Raw genomic sequence first — 21,522 nt, 5'->3', positions numbered from 1 at the left:
ACACTAATACCGTGATTCTTTGGGTCTTTGAATGCCGTTTATGAAGGATAATAGCCAGTTGTATGCCTGATACATCTGTAATATCTACCTCAATGGACTCCTGATATGTCTCGGCATGCATTGGCAGTGAACCGTCATCCCCTAAGGGAAGTAACCCAGAAACACTGACCAACGTTTAGTTGTGTTGTCAGTCAGTCCTAGTGGTGGAAAGTCACAGATTCACTGATTTAATAATAATGGTACTTATATAGCGCTGAATCTTGTGCATAGACAAATCTAAGCGCTTTCGCACCAGTCATTCTCACGCACGCATAACTCTAAAACTGGAGAAACTAAAGACAAGGACGAGGCAGGGAAGGGAGGCTATTTTGGGAAGAGGTGGGTTTTAAGGCCAGGCTTGAAAGAGCTGAGTGTGGAGACTTGACGAAGCGAAAGAGGAAGTTCATTCCAATTGCAAGGTCCACAGACAGAGAAAGAACGGCGGCCAACAGTCGAGAGTTTGAATCTGGGTATGCGTAAATGGAGTGGATCCGAAGCGGATCGTAGTGAGCGAGATGGAGTGTAGAGGTGAAGGCAGCCACAGAGATAGGAAGGGGCTGATTTGTGAATACATTTGTAGCATAGAGTGCTGATCTTGTACTTTATTCGGTGTGAGACAGGGAGCCAGTGGAGATGTTGCAAAAGAGGAGTGATGTTCTCAGATCTTTTCTTTCTGAGGACGAGTCGGGCAGTAGAGTTTTGTATGCGCTGAAGGGACTGAATGGATGAAACAGGCAAACCAGACAATAGAGCGTTACAGTAGTCAAGGCGAGAGAGAATGAGAGAAACGACAAGTCTAGATTTCAGTTCCAAAGCTGTCCATGAGGGATGAAGAAAACGAATAGGAGAAAAGCAAAACACGGAATGAGTCAGTGGCGCTGCACTGCTGCAACGCGCTCTCCCTGGGGAGAGCAGCCCCGTTTGCAGGCAAGAAAATTTGATGTGACAAGAGAGTACCACAATACAATACAATACAATACAATACAATACATATCAACCTCAGTCTACTCCAGGTACGAGTTAACTCGTACCATCATTATTTCCCCTGTAGACCAGGTACGAGTAATCTCGTACCAACACACTATTCTAATTTCGTTCATTCTTGCTTGGTAAAGTTCGCATTCTAAACTAAACCGTTTTTGTATTCCGGAAGCATGGAAACGAAGCTTTGTTTGACTGATTAAATCAACAAAAATAAATCTCCATTCGCCGTTTCAGTGAACCACACTGTTTTTGGGGTTTTTTTTTCTGCGGTGATCTCATTGTAGTGCTGGTCTATGGGAATTGTAGCAGGCATGTAGCTGCGGTGGGATAGAATGAGTCACACACACACACACACACACACACACACACACACACACACACACACACACACACACACACACATATATCTTTGATGGAGGCAGGGGCTATGGCAGCAGCTTCACGCTGAAGACCTCGACTCCAGAGAAACGCAGTGAGCCTCAGTTCCAGCGACCTGTTGAAACAAACGGGGGGAAAAGACAAGTTGAAACACACACACACACACACACACACACACACACACACACACGCACACACACACACACACACACACACACACACACACACACACACACACACACACACACACACACACACACACACACACAAAACCACGAGCTTTAAGATCACATGGACTTTTATTCTAAAAGAATCACCATTGCATGCTATGGTTTAGTCTGGATGTTTCTTCGTCTGTATGTCAGTAAAAAAAAAAACGAGGTTTGAAATCAACACCATGCAGTTTGATTCAGTTTTAGAAGCTTTACCATTGCATGTTATGGCTTAGTCTGGTTGGTTGTTTGTCTGTCTGTCTGTCTGTTTGTCTGTTCTTCACCGACTCTGACGTGTGGGCTTTATATTTAGGTCAGGCATTTGCCCCTGTCACTCTATCCGCACGCGCGCATGCGCACACAAACACATACACACAAACACACGCACGGACGCACACGCACGCGCGCGTACACACACACACGCATTCATTTATTTATTCATTCATTCACAATTTTCTCTTTGAGTGATTTCATAATGATGGACAAATTCTGTATTCTTTAATGTTCAACGAGAACTTAAACATGTCTGGGTAATAATATATTTTGCAACAACAATAACAACGATGATAAAAAACAACAACAACAACAACAAAGGTAATAATGATAATAATAACGACAACAACAACAACAACATTTACAGCCTATAGCTCGCACTTCCAACTTTGAAACTGGAGCTTGATAAAGCACTGTACGTCTGAAATTTATTTCTCAAATAGGGGGCGAAGAGTAAAAGAGTTCTCTCCTTCTTTCTTTTCTTTTCTTTCTTTCTTTCTTTCTTTCTTTGTGAAATAAAAAGTGCAGGCTTACACAGTGCGGAAGCGGACTTACAAGACAAGTGCAGTTCCAAGCCTGACTGCTGTCACTGACCAACTTCACCACCCGTGACGTAGACTCGCCGATAGGTGACGCGTCGGTGATGACGTCACCCTCCGGGACACTTAAGGAGGGCAGTGTGCAATTGCGACCTGTGGGAGTGATGAGAATCTCAGGTGACATTCATGAATTTGTTGCTGATAGCCTGTGGTTCAGGGTGGGTGAAATAACATCACCATTGGTGGTTAGGATCAATCAGTAAAATAACGTCATCTTTGCTGGTGAGCTAGAAAACACGTCACCATTTGTGGGTGTGGGGAGGGCGGGGGGGGGGAGGGTCTGTATTGCAACTTGATGTCATCATTGCTGTCGAGGATTGGTGAGAATAGCGTCACCACTGCTGGCGTGGATTGGAAAAATATTGTCACCACTGCTGGTGAGGATGGGTGGATATAACATGAGCAGTGCCGGTGGTGGGAAGTCTGTGAAATAACGTCAACACTGCTGGTAAAATACACACTGGATGAAGGAAATACTTTTTTTTTTCAGTCAAAGAAAAATAAGAGCCATTCAGGGGCAAAACCATGAAAATCATTGAATATGCTCTTTCTTCGACACAAGAAAACAAATACTTTAACGGGTTTCGTTCACATTTCGTTCAAATTTCTCGATTGTCATTAAAAAGTGGGTTGGAAGGCGTGTTAATGGGGCTTACCTCGTGAATGCTTATCATCCCCCCTTCCCCCCACCCCTCACTAACCCTCCCCACTCCCCTCCCACCTCACCCCCACCCTGCCCTCACTACCCAGCGTGTCATTCAACTTCCATTTTGCAAAATGTGGCATTGAAACTGAGATCAACGTTCTTTTGATTTTCCCCAGATATGAATGCCCTTACAGATGAACTAACTCCTGATAAATCCTATCGTCAATCATCATTGTTCAGATTTACTCTTCTAATATCAAACACGAATGAATATTTGACGAAAAGACTAATACAGAAACAGTATTTGTGGATAAAGTTGACGGGCGCAATAGCCGAGTGGTTAAAGCGTTGGACTTTCAATCTGAGGGTCCCGGGTTCGAATCACGGTGACGGCGCCTGGTGGGTAAAGGGTGGAAATTTTTCCGATTTCCCAGGTCAACATATGTGCAGACCTGCTAGTGCCTGAACCCCCTTCGTGTGTAAACGCATGCAGAAGATCAAATACGCACGTTAAAGATCCTGTAATCCATGTCAGCATTCGGTGGGTTATGGAAACAAGAACATACCCAGCATGCACACCCCCGAAAGCGGAGTATGGCTGCCTACATGGCGGGGTAAAAAAACGGTCATACAGGTAAAACCCCACTCGTGTACATGCGAGTGAACGTGGGAGTTGCAGCCCACGAACGCAGAAGAAGAAGAAGAAGAAGAAGTGTATAAAGTATTTAGACTTACAAGAAAGCTGTACTGACAATATGAAACGAATCAAAAAGTATAATAGGCTAACATGTTTGGCTCTTGTGCATGTTCTCACTCCCACTGTAACGGGCCAGAGGGTTTTGTAATTACACCATAGGGTTTTGTAATTACACCATAGGGTTTTGTAATTACACCATAGGGTTTTGTAATCACACCATTCTGAGTCTCATTCAACGTCGTGTTTGAAGGCGGGTCGGGGATATGGGGGTTGGTTGTGAGGGTAGGGGCTTGGCGGAGGGGGGTGGGGGTGGGGGTGGAGGGGTTAGGGGGCGTATATACAAAGCACCTAACGACAGTATCAGTATCAGTGGCTCAAGGAGGCGTCACTGCGTTCGGTCAAATCCATATACGCTACACTACATCTGCCAAGCAGATGCCTGACCAGCAGCATCACCCAACGCGCTGAGAACCCCCCCCCCCCAAAAAACAAAAAAAAAACCAAACAAAGAACAACAACAGAAAACCCCAAACAAATATAAATAAAATAAAATAAAATAAACAAATAAATAAATTAAAAAAACAAAAAAATAATAGATAAATACATAAAAAAATACTACTACTACTAATGATAATATTTATAAGGCGCAAAATCTTGATGAAGTCAACTCTAAGCGCGCGCGCGCGCACACACACACACGCACACCTAACGACAGTAACAAATTAATGACCTCACCTCCCATACACAAGGGACAGCACTCTCCAGGCGTCCTCGTAGGGTTGACACACTCAGTCTCTGGACACGTCATCTCAAAACACTGCGGTAATCCGTCCGAGGGGTCACATTTACATACGGTGCAAGGGTCGGACGAGGTCAATAGGAACCAATCATCGGCGGCGTAGCGCACGCCCTCGTGCAGGCAAGAGGTGCGCAAGCAACAACAGTTGTCTGAGGACCACTGCAATACAACAACATTGTCTTAGGACCATTGCAAAACAACATTTGTCTGAGGACCATTGCAAAACAACAACATTGTCTTAAGACCATTGCAAAAGAACATTTGTCTGAGGACCAGTGCAAAACAACAACAGTTGTCTGAGGACCAGTGCAAAACAACAACATTGTCTGAGGACCTCTGTAAAAAACAACAACATTTGTCTGAGGACCATTGCAAAACAACAACATTGTCTGAGGACCTCTGTCAAAACAACAACATTGTCTGAGGACCACTGTAAAACAACATTGTCTGGGGACCATTGCAAAACAACATTGTCTAAGGACAACAGCAAAACAACAACATTGTCTTAGGACCATTGCAAAACAACAACATTGTCTTAGGACCACTACAAAAGAACAACATTGTCTGAGGACCATTGCAAAACAACAATATTGTCTTAAGACCATTGCAAAAGAACATTTGTCTGAGGACCATTGCAAAACAACAACATTGTCTTAAGACCATTGCAAAAGAACATTTGTCTGAGGACCAGTGCAAAACAACAACAGTTGTCTGAGGACCAGTGCAAAACAACAACATTGTCTGAGGACCTCTGTAAAAACAACAACATTGTCTTAGGACCATTGCAAAACAACAACATTGTCTGAGGACCACTGTAAAACAACACTGTCTGGGGACCATTGCAAAACAACAACATTGTCTAAGGACCACTGCAAAACAACAACATTGTCTTAGGACCATTGCAAAACAACAACATTGTCTTAGGACCACTACAAAAGAACAACATTGTCTGAGGACCATTGCAAAACAACAATATTGTCTTAAGACCATTGCAAAAGAACATTTGTCTGAGGACCAGTGCAAAACAACAACATTGTCTTAAGACCATTGCAAAAGAACATTTGTCTGAGGACCAGTGCAAAACAACATTGTCTTAGGACCAGTGCAAAACAACAACATTGTCTGAGGACCTCTGTAAAAACAACAACATTGTCTTAGGACCATTGCAAAACAACAACATTGTCTGAGGACCACTGTAAAACAACATTGTCTGGGGACCATTGCAAAACAACATTGTCTAAGGACCACTGCAAAACAACAACATTGTCTTAGGACCATTGCAAAACAACAACATTGTCTTAGGACCACTACAAAAGAACAACATTGTCTGAGGACCATTGCAAAACAACAATATTGTCTTAAGACCATTGCAAAAGAACATTTGTCTGAGGACCAGTGCAAAACAACAACATTGTCTGAGGACCTCTGTAAAAACAACAACATTGTCTTAGGACCATTGCAAAACAACATTGTCTGAGGACCACTGCAAAACAACAACATTGTCTGGGGACCATTGCAAAACAACAACATTGTCTTAAGACCACTGAAAAAACAACAATTGTCTGAGGACCACTGCAAAACAACAACAGTTGTCTAAGGACCTCTGTAAAACAACAACATTGAGGACCACTGCAAAACAACAACATTGTCTAAAAACCTCTGTAAAACAACAACATTGAGGACCACTGCAAAAACAACAACATTGTCTGAGGACCTTTGTAAAACAACAACATTGTCTGGGGACCACTGCAAAACAACAACATTGTCTGAGGACCATTGCAAAACAACAACATTGTGTGGGGACCACTGTAAAACAATAACATTGTTTGGGGACCATTGCAAAACAACAACATTGTTTGGGGACCACTGCAAAACAACAACATTGTCTAAGGACCATTGCAAAACAACAACATTGTCTGGGGACCACTGCAAAACAACAACATTGTCTGAGGACCATTGCAAAACAACAACATTGTCTGAGGACCACTGCAAAACAACATTGTCTTAGGACCACTGCAAAACAACAACATTGTCTGAAGACCATTACAAAACAACAACATTGTCTGAGGACCATTGCAAAACAACAACATTGTCTGAGGACCACTGTAAAACAACAACATTGTCTGAGGACCACTACAAAACAACAACATTGTCTTAGGACCATTGCAAAACAACAACATTGTCTTAGGACCACTGCAAAACAACAACATTGTCTGAGGACCATTGCAAAACAACAACATTGTCTGAGGACCACTGTAAAACAACAACATTGTCTGAGGACCACTACAAAACAACAACATTGTCTTAGGACCATTGCAAAACAACAACATTGTCTTAGGACCACTGCAAAACAACAACATTGTCTGAGGACCATTGCAAAACAACAACATTGTCTGAGGACCACTGCAAAACAACAACATTGTCTGGGGACCACTGCAAAACAACAACAGTTTTTTGAGGACCACTGCAAAATAACAACAGTTTTTTGAGGACCACTGCAAAATGACAACAGTTGTCTGAAAACCATTGCTTACTCTGGCATTAGCATTTTACATTTGGCATTGTGCTTACAATTAATTACTATAGTGTGTGTGTGTGTGTGTGTGTGTGTGTGTGTGTGTGTGTGTGTGTGTGTGTGTGTGTGTGTGTGTGTGTGTGTGTGTGTGTGTGTGTGTGTGTGTGTGTGTGTGTGTGTGTGTGCAGGTGAAGACAGAAATGGCAGATTAAAAACGAACACTTATAAAACAGTATCAAATCAATAAATCACAAAAAAAGCAACTTCGGAATCGAAGGGTTGCACGTGCCCCCCCCCCCCCCCCCCTGCCCCCCCCCCAAAAAAGGAAAGATGCGTTGGCTCAAGTGCAGGGCACCTTTTCTGACTGCCTATAAGCGGTGCAGCACCGGCTGGGAGCGCGCGCAGACTGACCGTTGCAGTTGTGTAATACTTGGCGGACCCACCACGAGAGAAGTGTGTGTGGGCAGTATTTGAAATTGTGTATAGGGCCGAAACGGCGGTCAAGTGTTAAAACCACTGTGGCCAGTATGTATGTATGTGAAAGACAGCCTACAAGCGTCAAAGCAAAGATAAGTGATTTTTTCTGTGAAGTTGATTAATAATTTGTTATCGCGTTATTGTTTAATGCTTGAATTATTAGTAAATTAGTGAGAGGGATCAAAACTCCCCGAGCGAGCGGAGCGAGCTCGGGGAATATTAGAAGAGGATCTTGCAAAATAAAATCTGCTACTCAAAAACACCCAGATGCACCCTTCCACTGGCTAAGAGGAGACAACCTGACAAAATCCCCAATCCCACGGCTTTCATACAGTACCAATGGGATGAATGGCTGTTGGGTTAAACAGTCACTAACTGTATGCAGTCTGGCCTTAGGGCGACACCAGGCTGACGGACTCCACACAGATGGACATCCATTGCCCTTCCCTGATAAGAGGCTCTGTCAGGGTGACCGAATATTTTCCCTCACCACATAGAACACCCTTCTATGGATACAAACAAAACCCTGTCTCGCGTGCACCTCGGGGATCAGCTGCATAGCACGAGACATAAATTCAGATCCCCAAAACCCCAAAACAGGCGTGGCAAAAGAGGTGGGAAAAGATCGTGCTTAGGTAGCAGAATGACAAAAGCAGAGCGGCTGTCAAAGAAATTCTTTAGAATCGGCAGTTGGAATTGTTCCAGCGCAAGAATGAGAATCTCAACAATTGAGAAATTGGCATATGATTTTGACATTCTATGTCTCCAAGAGACCAGGACAAGTGCAGACAGACCAATACATTTTGAGAATTTCACAGTCTTTCAAAGGAATGAAGGAAGAGGGGTAGCAATCATACTGAACAAAAACCTAAAAAACAAAGTTTCCACCATAAATCTAGAGAAATGGTGTAGCAACTCATGTGAATTATTGGGGGTGCGTCTTGACAAACCTGACGGAGTTCACAAAAGCATCGTGCTCATCAATGCCTACGTTCACCCAGGAACCTGCACAACAAAAGAGGATTGGGCCCTTTTAGAGGAAATAGAGAACGAACTTGGAGACTCGGTCATTATCTGTGGAGACCTCAATGCAAGATCGAAGTTATGGGACCAGCGGAACACCAACCCACAAGGACTCGCACTTGAAGGAATGATAGGGGAAATTCTTCTTAGCCCTTTAACAACCACATCCCCAACTCGCCTTGGAACAAGACAAGGGGACAGTGACAGTGTGATCGACATCGCTCTAACATCTCCAAAATTCAGAGCAGAAATGAATGCAGAGACGCTTCCATACCAAGGCAGCGACCACCTCCCGGTAGCTTTCAGTCTACAGAAACTGTCCGATAAACCCTGTATGAAACTGCGTGATCCATTTCAGTATGAAACCAAAGAGACAACCGTCATCGAAAAATTAAGACGCAGAAGAAACAAAAGAACGGCACTGAACAGGATGCAAACTATTCAGCCCCCATGGTGGAATACCGACACAGAGAGAGCCTGGATAGAAAAACATGCGGCTGTCAAACTTTGGCAAAAAGAAAGAACAAAACCATCTCCGGACAAAGATATTGAAACAAAAATGAAAGAAAAAACTAAACAGTTTGAAGTCACTGCTCAAGAGGCCAAAAATGACAAGTGGAAACAGTTTTGCGAGGCACTCAGTTATGACACAACATTGACAGAGTTCTGGCAATTTTATCGTCGCATGGAAGGGAAAACGTGCACAACAACAACCCCAGACATGTTAGACACTGACGGAACCAAGCTTAAGACAAATGAAGAAAAAGGATCTGCCTTGCTCAAACGTTTCATACAACAGAGTGATCAAAGAAACTTAGATGAGAAAAAGAAATATGTTGAGGAGTTAAACCAAACCCTTATGCAGACTGGACCTGATGATGACTTGACAATGGATGATCTAAACGAGGCAATAGCTAAATGCAAGAAAGAATCGGCTCCTGGCCCAGACAAAGTTCGTTACTCAGACATCAAGGAGCTATCGGAAGAAGACAGAAGCAAACTTTTCAATCTATATCAAAACAGTTTCCACAATGGACAGGTGCCGGAGGACTGGACACACAGCTTCTTAAAACCCATACCAAAACCAGGAAAGGACCATCGTCAGGTAAGCGGCTACCGGATCCTAACCATGCAAAACATTGTTGGAAAGCTCATGGAACCCATGATAGCCAGGAAACTTGCAAGGGATCTTGAACACAGGCACATTCTCCCTTCAAATCAAGGTGGTTACAGAACAGGCAAGTCCACATGGGAAAATGCAGCTGCCTTTGCATATGAGGTGTATGAAGGATTTCAAAGAAAAGAAGAAACACTAGCAGTAGCAATTGACCTTGAAGATGCCTACAATAAAGTCCAGTTTGCGCACCTCATGGAGCTGCTACTAAGGTATGGAGTAAGTTTGACACTGACAAGATGGATAGCAGCAGCGCTTCAGGAAAGAACCGTCGTCCTACGCCTCGGAGATTGGATGTCTGCACCTTCTAAACTATCCATGGGACTGCCACAAGGGTCTCCACTCTCTCCTGTCCTCTACAATGTCTACACGAAGGGCCTTGCAGACTTAAACAACAATGGAATTGCTCGGGTGCTTACCCTTGCGGATGACGGCCTGGTCTTCAAAACTTCGAAAAATGCTCAGGAAAGAACTGAAGCCGTCCAGAAACAACTAAACAATATTGCTCAATGGTGCAAAGACACAGGATCTTCCATCAATCCAGCGAAAGCCCAAACGTTGCTGTGCACCCTCAACAACAAAACCGCGAGCAAATCACCACCTTCTGTGTCATTCGATGGGATTCAAATTGAGAAAACTGAATGCCTACGCTACCTAGGAATACACTTCGACAGGATGCTGACCTTCAGAAAACATACGGAAAACACTGTTCTCAAATGCAAAAAGGGCCTTTCAGTCTTAAAAGCAATGGCAACCAAAGGAATTGAACAACGCCACCTCTTCCTGCTATACCAATCACTCGTCCTCAGTGTGATCGACTACGGACTTGGGCTAACAACACCGTCTCAAAGCAACCTCCTAAAATTAGAAAGAGTCCAAAATGAAGCTATGAGGCTGATCCTTGGAACAACAAAAGACACGCCCACAGAAACCATGCGATACCTGCTTGACCTTCCTTCAGTGCAGGCCAGAAACAAGTTAGAACAGGTCAAGACCTACTTCAAAGCATTAGAAAACCCTCAAAACCCACTGCATGACGCAGTCAAAGAACCAAAAGGCAGCCGTCTAGGACGAGGAAGATCATGGATGGGGCAAGCAGAAGACACAATCCAGCTAGTATGCCGACTTCAAGACCTGAAAGAAACAAAAGAATGGGAGAAAAACCCCGAAAACCTCAACCATCTATTCAACACAGTCATTTCACCCACTCTAGGAAGACATTGTCGGGAATGGCCAGAGGGCAAAACTGATGCGGAAGTGAAGCTGCTTATAGAAGAAAACAGTAAAGAAGAGGACATCATCATATACACAGATGGCTCAGTCACCAAAGACCAGTCTGGCTGGGGATTCACTGCGAAACAAAATGGAAAAACAATTTGGGAAGAGAATGCTGCCTACAAAGTCACAACCTCCAGCCTAACGATGGAAGTTGAAGCTGTGACACATGCCCTCCAGTGGCTATCGTCCTTCCATACGCCCGGAAACCAACATGCCATGATTCTAACCGACTCAATGAACCTCATACAGAAAATTGAAAACGGAATGGGAAGCCCAGAGTGGCATAACGCAATGCGCAACTTTCAGATTAAAAAACTCACATGGTCATACTGCCCGGGACATGCAGGTGTTAAGGGAAATGAGCGAGCTGACAGACTTGCTGGTAACGCAACACCAACGAGCGGCCTACATCTAGGAAAATCGGAAATCCTCAGAAAAGTCAAAGAATACCAAAAAGAACAGGTACAAGGCCATCACACCATCGATCGCCTCAAAGAAATAGAAGCAGAGAGAGGGAGCGGCCGCAAATCTAACATGAAAGGTAGAGCACGATGCTTTGCAAATCAAACAAATATCGGCATCATTTCCAAACCAACATTGCGCAAATTTCTTCAAAACGGAACAGAGTCTCTGTGGGCCTTTCCAAACACAATAGACCGAGCAACACACTAGACGCCACGTTCTTGGCATCAGAGATCTTTTCCCATCCCTCTTGCGGCCAGTCAGTGGCGGCTGTGTGTGTTTGTGTGTATGTGTGCTTTTGAGTGCGTTTGTGAATGCGCGAGAGTGAAACTGTACACAAGTGTCAGGAGAGATATGTGTACGTGTGTGTGTGTGTGTGTGTGTGTGTGTGTGTGTGTGTGTGTGTGTGAGGGGAGGTGGGAGTGCGGGGGGAGGTGGGGTAGAGGATGAGGTATGTGAGTGTATGCATGCCTACACTGTGGGAGCAACAGGATATTGGAACGTGTATATATATATATATATATATATATATATATATATATATATATATATATATCTTTGTATGTACGTGTGTGGAGTTGGGGGTGGGAGATATGGGCGTATGTGTGTGTGCTTGTACAAGTAAGTGTTCATCTCTGTGAGTGTGTGTTTGTGTGTGTGTGTGTGTGCCGTGGAAGCTGCGATACGTAGACTAGAAATGAGTGTGTGGAGGAGGGGGTAGAGGAGGTGCAAGGTAATGTGTGTGTGTGTGTGTGTGTGTTGGAGCTCATGTACGTTTATATGTATTTGACTGTGCTTTCATATGTGCTTGTACAAGTAAGTGTTCATCTCTGTGAGTGTGTGTTTGTGTTTGTGTGTGTGTGTGTGCCGTGGAAGCTGCGATACTTAGACTAGAAATGAGTGTGTGGAGGAGGGGGGTAGAGGAGGTGCACGGTAATGCGTGTGTGTGTGTGTGTGTTGGAGCTCATGTACGTTTATATGTATTTGACTGTGCTTTCATATATGTGAAACTGCATGTCTGGTGCATTTCTGTTATGCATGTGTGGGTGTATGTGTGAATGTGTGTCTTCATTTTTTACATTTATTTGCTTATTTATCACCATTGTTGTCTTATTTATTTATTTATTTATGTTTTATTATTATCATTTTATTAGTATTACTAATATTATTACTACTACCTTTTTCTATATTATAATTATTATTTATTTATTTATTTATTTATTTATTTATGCAAGCTTATCTATTATTTATTCCCCCGTTTTTTTTTTTTTTTTTTTGTTTTTTTTTTTGTTTTTTTTGTTGTTGTTTTTTTGTGTGTGTGGTTGTGTGTGTGTGTGTGTTTTTTGTTTGTTTTTTTTGTTTGTTTGTTTTTTTTTTTCCCCAAGGCCTGACTAAGCGCGTTGGGTTACGCTGCTGGTCAGGCATCTGCTTGGCAGATGTGGTGTAGCGTATATGGTTTTGTCCGAACGCAGTGACGCCTCCTTGAGCTACTGAAACTGAAACTGAAACTTCTGACTGCGTTTCCTTTCATGAATGTGTTGATGAATGTTTGTTGCTCTGCGTGAGTCAGTCATTCTGATGTCGAATGATGACTGTTCTGAACATCGTTCTGTTTTAATTAATTCCCAAATTATATTTGCATCTGTGAAACCTTTGCTTGAATTTAAAATTAATGCTGTAGACACACACACACACGCGCGCGCGCAAACACACACACACACACGCACGCACGCACACACACACACACACACACACACACACACACACACACACACACACACACACAGGCTTGTCAGCTGATGAGTCACAACTCTACGCATGCCCAAGATAAAAACGGAAAGCAGAGCAACATCAAATCAGACTTCACAGTTCGGTCACACCTCTGTCATCACGTCCCTCCACCCCCTACTCAGTCTCCTACCTCTCTCCCTCCACCCTCTCCCCCTCCCCCCACGCCCCCCACCCTTTCGGCGGTGAAGTACAACTTGAAAATTGTTGCGTTATGCACATGTGTGTGTATGTGTGAATGTGTGTCTGCATGTTTTACATTTATTTGCTTATTTATCATCACTGTTGTCTTATTTATTTATCTATTAGTAGTTCTTTTTTTATGTATTTATCTATTATTTATCTACTTTTTTTCCTCAAGGCCTGACTAAGCGCGTTGGGTTACGCTGCTGGTCAGGCATCTGCTTGGCAGATGTGGTGTAGCGTATATGGATTTGTCCGAACGCAGTGACGCCTCCTTGAGCTACTGAAACTGAAACTGTGTTTTGTATCACATTTTGTCAAAAGCCTTCCAGAATGGGACCAAGGCCAAGACAAAAACAAAACAAAAAAAAACAAAAACAAAAACAACACAACAACAACAAAAAACAAACTCGTACTTGTATTCGTATTCTTTCTCTCTCTGTCTCTGTCTCTCCCTCTCTCTCTCTGTCATGCCGCCATATCTCGATTCTCTCACAGTGACATTCGTTATTTTATTAGTGGCCTACTAATTCAGTTTTTTGCCACCATCATAATTACACACAGTGACAGTTCGGGGAAAACGCCCAGTTTGTATTCTGCTGAGGTAAGCTGGTTGGCCAAAAAGAAAGAAAAATCCTTCTCCCATTCATTCTTTGTTTTGTTTCGTTCTTTCTGTCTGTCTGTCTGTCTCCTTTTTTTCTTTTCTTTTTTTTTGCGTCTTTCTTTTTTCTTCTCCTCCTCTCCCTCTATTTCTTCTTGATCTTGTTCTCCTCCTCCTTCATCCTCTTCTTTTTCTTCTTCACCATCATTATCTTCTTCTATTACTACTACTACTTCATCATCATCATCATCATCTTCTTCTTCTTCTCCTCACTCTTCTTCTATTTCATCATCATCATCTTCTTCTTCTGCTTCCTTTTCTTATTCTTCTTCCATGCCCTTTCCAACTGTCCACACAACGCCTTCATGGTGTGACGATATTCCCATCATACCAAACAATAACCGGACCCCCCCCCCTCACACCCCCCACCCCCACCTCGCCCCCCTCCCCCGACCCCCAACCACACTCACCCTATCAAACAAACTACCACAAGCATCCACAAGGTTGTTGTTTTAAATGTGTGAATAGTATGAACAGAACAGACTAGATTTTATTGTCATGAAACCTTAAGGTTTATAAGACACAAGTGCAATGGTAAATGAATGAATGAAAAATACACAATGAATTAATCAATCAATTAATGCAATAATTTGCAACAGTATTCATAAACAATTTTTCCTAATCTTATTTGTATATATTCATCACCTGACTGGGAATATTTCCTGTGTCTTTTTAAAATTGTTGCCTTAAGGTTTCATATTTTTGATACAATGACCACGAAGATGGATTTCGTCTTCCAGTATGTTGCACTTGCTGCACAATCTGTCTTCTTGTGGAATATTTAAATGTGTGTGTGTGTGTGTGTGTGTGTGTGTGTGTGTGTGTGTGTGTGTGTGTGTGTGTGTGCGTTCTCATGATGTCTTATCAACTAAAATTCTAGGTTTTATTGTATTATAGTTACAGTTTGCTATGTGACCAAAGACAGATTTTCTGGCTGTAAACTGGGTAATATAAAGACATATCTTTTTTTCTTTAAAAAAAAAAAAAATTGTTATTGCGCTTAGAATTTTGGTCTCTGTCCAAAGACAGGCGCTATATCAGTATCAATAATGATATGAAGAAGAAGAAGAATGATGATGATGATAGTAACAAAACACCCTCACCACCACCACCATCATCATCACCACCACCACCAACAATAATAATAATAATAGTAATCATCATCATCGTCATCATCATCATCAACAACATCATCATTATATTAATAATCATCATCATCATCATAATTGTTTTTGTCGGTGCTGGTGTTGAACCATTGCATGGTGGTGGGAGGTGTTTTGTTATGATCATGTGGAGTGATGGCCTAGAGGTAACGCGTCCGCCTAGGAAGCGAGAGAATCTGAGCCCGCTGGTTCGAATCACGGCTCAGCCGCCGATATTTTCTCACCCTCCACTAGACCTTGAGTGGTGGTCTGGGCGCTAGTCTTTCGGATGAGACGTTAAACCGAGGTCCTGTGTGCAGCATGCACTTAGCGCACGTAAAAGAACCCACGGCAACAGAAGGGTTGTTCCTGGCAAAATTCTGAAGAAAAATCCACTTCGATAGGAAAAACAAATAAAACTGCACGCAGGAAAAAAACAACAACAAAAAAATTGATGTAGTATAGCGACGCGCTCTCCCTGGGGAGAGCAGCCCGAATTTCACATCAGCAGAGAAATCCGTGTTGTGATAAAAAGAAATACAAATACAAATACAAAATACAATGACGACTCACCTCTTCGCAGTTGGAGTCGAGGTAGGGTAGAAAGCCCTTGTCACACGTGGGGTAGCTACACACAGTGCCAAGCACAGGGTGACACTCACACTGTCGACAATGGTCCTCCTCCCATCGGCTCTTTTCGCTCACCACGGTTCCGATCCACGTTTTGCACAACCTGTCAGGCTCACGATCATCCGCAGCGAAGCTGTGCAAAATCGGGAAGTTGGCCATTCGCAGATCGTTCAGCCGCTGGGTGAGTGTGGAGGCAATTCCGGTGTCGTCATCGTGGCATTGGAAAACGCACAGGCGAGAGACGAGGATAAGGAAGAATTTGAAGAGACGGTAATCGCTACGATGTGGTCGTTCCATTGTGATTCCGTCAGTTGTCTGTCTCTTGCATCTGACTGAATTTTTATAATATAGTTCATTGCCTGCAATGCTGTTTCCTGTCTTGAAATCACCGAGTGGTTACATGATACTGGAATGGCATTTGTATCTAGATCTATTTCAGATCTGTTGGTCTTTGTAAAATCGGTTTGGGAAGAAAGAATAAAAATGAAAGTAAAAATAAATATTAATTGAACAATTCCTGGAAATGACAGACGCGTGTTTACATTTTAAGACAAACTGTTATGTCTTGGCTTTAAAGGTTTCACATTTTCTCTTTGTAGTTCATTCTCGTGAGAGAGAGAGAGAGAGAGAGAGAGGGGGGGGGGGGGAGAAGAAACAAAGGCTCTCTATAATGACAGCTTTTCTGGTTTTACTGATGACAATGCATGCGAGCACGTGTGTGTATGATTGTGAGTGTACGAGTATTATTGTGTGTGTGTGTGTGTGTGTGTGTGTGTGTGTGATTCTTGATTCTTGTGTGTGTGTGTACTCGTGCAATTGTTCACTCTTCTCACAGACATCTGGTTTTCACATCAGCTTGTATCTTGATGTTAGATTCTCAATTCACATTGTAAAATGCCTCGTCGGGTGATTCATTGGTGCTGCCGTCTGAGAACACGATTGACAATACTGCAAACCACGGTCAACGTTTCAAAGTGTTTTTACGTTGTTGGTTTCTTTCTTTCTTTCTTTCTTTTTCATTGTTTTCTTCCAGTTATTAAGCTACTGTTGAATCAACTCTGGAACGGGATCATCAAAACCAGCCGATTCACACCAAACTTTTCAACAACAACAACAACAACCCAAAACTCTTGAAGAACGCGCACACAGACGTTGTCTTGCCACAAACATTCCCGTTCTAGAAAGGCAGCAGTAACTTCCTCCCCCACCCCTACCCCCCGACACACACACACACACACACACACACACACACAAAACAAACAACGAGAACACAATCTGGACACAGACACTGTAAATCCTCCCCTTGCCAGCGGGTGTGGGGAACTGAGGTGGACTGAATTAAGTGTGAGGCGTTACCTCCCCTATATATTATACTTGCGTCTGCTGCTGCAAGGTCACCTTTTTGACGGTGCGTGAAAAAGACAGGACCATTTGACAGGTGGGAGAGTGGGTGGGTGGGTGGGTGGTGCTGGGGAGGGTAGGGGTGGTTGTGAGGATGGGGTTGGTGGAGGGGGAAGGAAGAGGTAGTGGTGTGCAGGGGGAGGGAGAACTGTTCTGTGAAATCGTGACTTCAGTGATATGATGGAGCCTCGATCGTTGGGCTCGCGCCTGGAGACAGACAGCACCTGAGTTGTGTACACACACACACACACACACACACCGTGGCACACACACACACACCATGACACACACACACACACACACACCGTGGTATACACATACACACCGTGACACACACACACACACACACACACCATCTAATATCACTTCAAGTGGAAAGACATTAAACTGAAGACGAACGCACACCCCGTGGTATACACATACACACCGTGGCACACACACACACACACCCATCTAATATCACTTCAAGTGGAAAGACGTTAAACTGAAGACTAACACACACCCCGTGGTATACACATACACACCGTGGCACACACACACACACACACCCCGTGGTATACACATACACACCGTGGCACACACACACACACACACACACACACACACACACACACCTATTAACTCTTGAGTGGTAGTCCTGTTGCCAGTTTTTTCGAAAGAAGAGAACAAACAGAGATCCCGCGTGAAGTGTTGGTATAAAATTAAAAAAACGCTCTTGAAAGTACCTATGGCAATAAAAACAAAAAATAAGGCAGCTGTCCCTAGCAACATTTTGTTCGGGTGGGGGGGGGGGGGGGGGGGGGAGGGCTACATTTTCACATGTAAAGAACCTGTACTAAAAAAAAAAAGAAAAAAAAAGAAGAAGAAAGAAAACGTTTTTTTTTGTTTTTTTTTGTTTTGTTTTGAATGAGTGGCGCTATGCTATGGCGACATGCCTTCCGTGTATAGATACAGGCAGAGCTTCAGACTCTGAAATTTTCTAAGTGTTTTTGTTTATGGAATGAAACTGCATCACCTTCTAGAAGTTGATCTTGTTACAGAGAACAGTGTGTAATTACTTTTTTTCTCTCTTTTTTTTTCTTCTCTCTCTCATCTCTCCTTTCTTCCTGGTTTTTTCTTTGTTTCATTTCTTTTCTTCTGCCAACGGCCATACCACGTTGAAAACACCAGTTCTCGTCCGATCATTGAAGTTAAGCAACGTCGGGCCCGGTTAGTACTTGGATGGGTGACCGCCTGGGAATCACCGGGTGCTGTTGGCAACCTTTTTCTCAAGGCCTGACAAAGCGCGTTGGGTTACGCTGCTGGTCGGGCATCTGCTTGGCAGATGTGGTGTAGCGTATATGGATTTGTCCTGATGCAGTGACGCCTCCTTGAACTACTGAAACTGAAACTTCTTTTTCTTCCATTCTTTCTTTTTCTGTTTTTCTCTTCCCTTTCTTCTTTCGTTCTTTTTTTTTTCTTTTCTTTTAGAAAAAGATGGTTCTTTCTTTTTTTTTTTCTTCTTTCTTTGATTCCTTTTTTTCTGTCTTTCGTTTTTGGGGTATTCTCACTTTCTTTTCTTTCATTCTTTTTCAGTCTTATCTTTTTCTTTTCTTTTAAAGAATATCTTTTTTTTTCTTCTCCTCTTTCTTTACTTTATTTCTTAATTTTCGTGTGTAGTCTTCCCCCCCCCCTTTTTTTTTTTACTTTCTTCTTTTTCTGTTTTTTTTTTCTTTAGTTTCCTCTTATTTTAATCTTCTTTTTTCCCCAACCGTTCTTTCTCTCCTTCTCTCTTCAGTTTCCTTGTCGTGTCTCTTATTTTCCTTTCATTCTTTCTTTTCGTGTTCGTTCGCACGCTGCATAATTGTACAATCCGACACGTTGAGCAATATACCTTAACCCCTTGACTGATTCTGACAAGGATGCTCTTCTCTGAAGGGCTGTCACCTCACTGAGATCAGACAGAGCTTACAGGTCAGGATGTCAGTGAAGGGCTGTCACCTGACTGAGATCAGACAGAGCTTACAGGTCAGGATGTCAGTGAAGGGCTGTCACCTGACTGAAGTAAGACAGAACGTGCAGGTCAGGATGTCAGTGAAGGGCTATCACCTGACTGAGGTAAGACAGAACGTGCAGGTCAGGATGTCAGTGAAGGGCTGTCACCTGACTGAGGTAAGACAGAGCTTACAGGTCAGGATGTCAGTGAAGGGCTGTCACCTGACTGAGATCAGACAGAGCTTACAGGTCAGGATGTCAGTGAAGGGCTGTCACCTGACTGAGGTAAGACAGAACGTGCAGGTCAGGATGTCAGTGAAGGGCTGTCACCTCACTGAGGTAAGACAGAACGTGCAGGTCAGGATGTCAGTGAAGGGCTGTCACCTCACTGAGATCAGACAGAGCTTACAGGTCAGGATGTCAGTGAAGGGCTGTCACCTCAGTGAAATATGACAGAGCTTACAGGTCAGGATGTCAGTGAAGGGCTGTAACCTGACTGAGGTAAGACAGAGCTTACAGGTCAGGATGTCAGTGAAGGGCTGTCACCTGACTGAGGTAAGACAGAACGTGCAGGTCAGGATGTCAGTGAAGGGCTGTCACATCACTGAGATAAGACAGAGCTTACAGGTCAGGACGTCAGTGAAGGGCTGTCACTTCACTGAGCTAAGACAGAGCTTACACTTACAGGTCAGGATGTCAGTGAAGGGCTGTCACTTCACTGAGCTAAGACAGAGCTTACACTTACAGGTCAGGATGTCAGTGAAGAGCTGTCACTTCACTGAGCTAAGACAGAGCTTACACTTACAGGTCAGGACGTCAGTGAAGGGCTGTCACTTCACTGAGCTAAGACAGAGCTTACACTTACCAGTCAGGATGTCAGTGAAGGGCTGTCACTTCACTGAGCTAAGACAGAGCTTACACTTACAGGTCAGGATGTCAGTGAAGGGCTGTCGCTTCACTGAGCCAAGACAGAGCTTACACTTACCGGTCAGGATGCCAGTGAAGGGCTGTCACTTCACTGAGGTAAGACAGAGATTACAGGTCAGGATGTCAGTGAAGGGCTGTCACCTCACTGAGGTAAGACAGAGATTACAGGTCAGGATGTCAGTGAAGGGCTGTCACTTCACTGAGCTAAGACAGAGCTTACACTTACAGGTCAGGATGTCAGTGAAGGGCTGTCACTTCACTGAGCTAAGACAGAGCTTACACTTACAGGTCAGGATGTCAGTGAAGGGCTGTCACTTCACTGAGCTAAGACAACTTAAAGGTAAGAGCTTACTGGATGTCAGTTACCATTCTTTCTTTGGACGTTTTCATCTTGATATTACACTACCATTTGTTCAGCAAAACCAGTTCACGTCATTGAAAAGTGCACACACAGAGTACGGTGTACAACGAAAACTGCTATCACACTGATATCATTTCACCAGAGTTCAGCAGAGAAGGGGTCAAGGTGCGCAGTTCTCTGTGCATGATACAACTGTTGTCAGGACGAAACGTTCCCAACCAGCTCTGTTGACAGGTCACTGCAACCATCTTTTTTTTTTTTTTTTTTTTTTTTTTTTGAGGGGTGTGTGGGGTGTAAGGTGAGGGAGGACGGGGGTAGGGTAAGGTTGGGGTGGGGGTAAGGGTGGGGTGGGGGTAAGGTTGGGGAGTGGGGGTGGGGTGTCAGTGTGGTGGGTGGGGACAGGAAGAGAGGTGATAGCAGTGCTGTCACGAAACACTGAATAAAGTCTGTCACGCGTTGTGTGTGTGTGTGTGTGTGTGTGTGTGTGTGTGTGTGTGTGTGTGTTGTGTACATTTTACATGTGTGTGTGTGTGTGTGTGTTGTGTACATTGTTTGTTTGTTTGTTTGTGTGTGTGTGTGTGTGTGTGTGTGTGTGTTTTGTGTACATTTTACATGTGTGTGTGTGTGTGTTGTGTACATTGTTTGTTTGTTTGTGTGTGTGTGTGTGTGTGTGTTTGTTGTGTTGTGTACATTGTGTATGTATGTGTGTGTGTTATGTACATTGTGTGTGTGTGTGTGTGTGTGTGTGTGTTGTGTACATTGTGTGTGTATGTGTGTGTGTTATGTACATTGTGTGTGTGTGTGTGTGTGTGTTATGTACATTGTGTGTGTGTGTGTGTGTGTGTGTGTGTGTGTTGTGTACATTTTACATGTGTGTGTGTGTGTGTTATGTACATTGT

At 43.5% G+C, this 21,522-nt stretch overlaps 1 protein-coding gene and 1 non-coding gene across 2 annotated transcripts; one reads left to right on the top strand and one right to left on the bottom strand.

Moving 5' to 3' along the window:
• Window positions 1-1,456: 1,456 nt before the first annotated feature.
• Window positions 1,457-17,127, bottom strand: LOC143290904 (kielin/chordin-like protein). Its single transcript, XM_076600464.1, has 5 exons — window positions 16,798-17,127; window positions 15,904-16,334; window positions 4,564-4,786; window positions 2,442-2,578; window positions 1,457-1,516 (listed from the first exon to the last, which is right to left on the bottom strand). The coding sequence occupies exons 2-5, from the start codon at window positions 16,255-16,257 to the stop codon at window positions 1,463-1,465; spliced, it is 768 nt and encodes a 255-aa protein (XP_076456579.1). The 5' UTR covers window positions 16,258-16,334; window positions 16,798-17,127; the 3' UTR covers window positions 1,457-1,462.
• A 1,373-nt stretch (window positions 17,128-18,500) lies between these two features.
• On the top strand, window positions 18,501-18,620 carry LOC143291349 (5S ribosomal RNA). Its single transcript, XR_013056521.1, has one exon. It is a non-coding gene; the product is annotated as a 5S ribosomal RNA (ribosomal RNA).
• Window positions 18,621-21,522: the final 2,902 nt, after the last annotated feature.

Source organism: Babylonia areolata, chromosome 16, assembly GCF_041734735.1.
Source record: "Babylonia areolata isolate BAREFJ2019XMU chromosome 16, ASM4173473v1, whole genome shotgun sequence".
Taxonomy (NCBI): domain Eukaryota; kingdom Metazoa; phylum Mollusca; class Gastropoda; order Neogastropoda; family Buccinidae; genus Babylonia; species Babylonia areolata.
Note: the sequence above shows the minus strand (reverse complement) of the source record. Positions and strands in the feature narration are given on the sequence as shown.

What these genes read in the sequence shown, in the direction of transcription:
- LOC143290904 (XM_076600464.1), bottom strand. Translation starts at nt 16,257, where the DNA reads ATGGAACGACCACATCGTAGCGATTACCGTCTCTTCAAATTCTTCCTT. An exon ending in TCGACTCCAACTGCGAAGAG is followed by an intron (nt 4,787 to 15,903) that starts GTGAGTCGTCAT and finishes GTTGTATTGCAG; the next exon opens with TGGTCCTCAGACAACTGTTG. An exon ending in CTTGGAACTGCACTTGTCTT is followed by an intron (nt 1,517 to 2,441) that starts GTAAGTCCGCTT and finishes TTGTTTCAACAG; the next exon opens with GTCGCTGGAACTGAGGCTCA.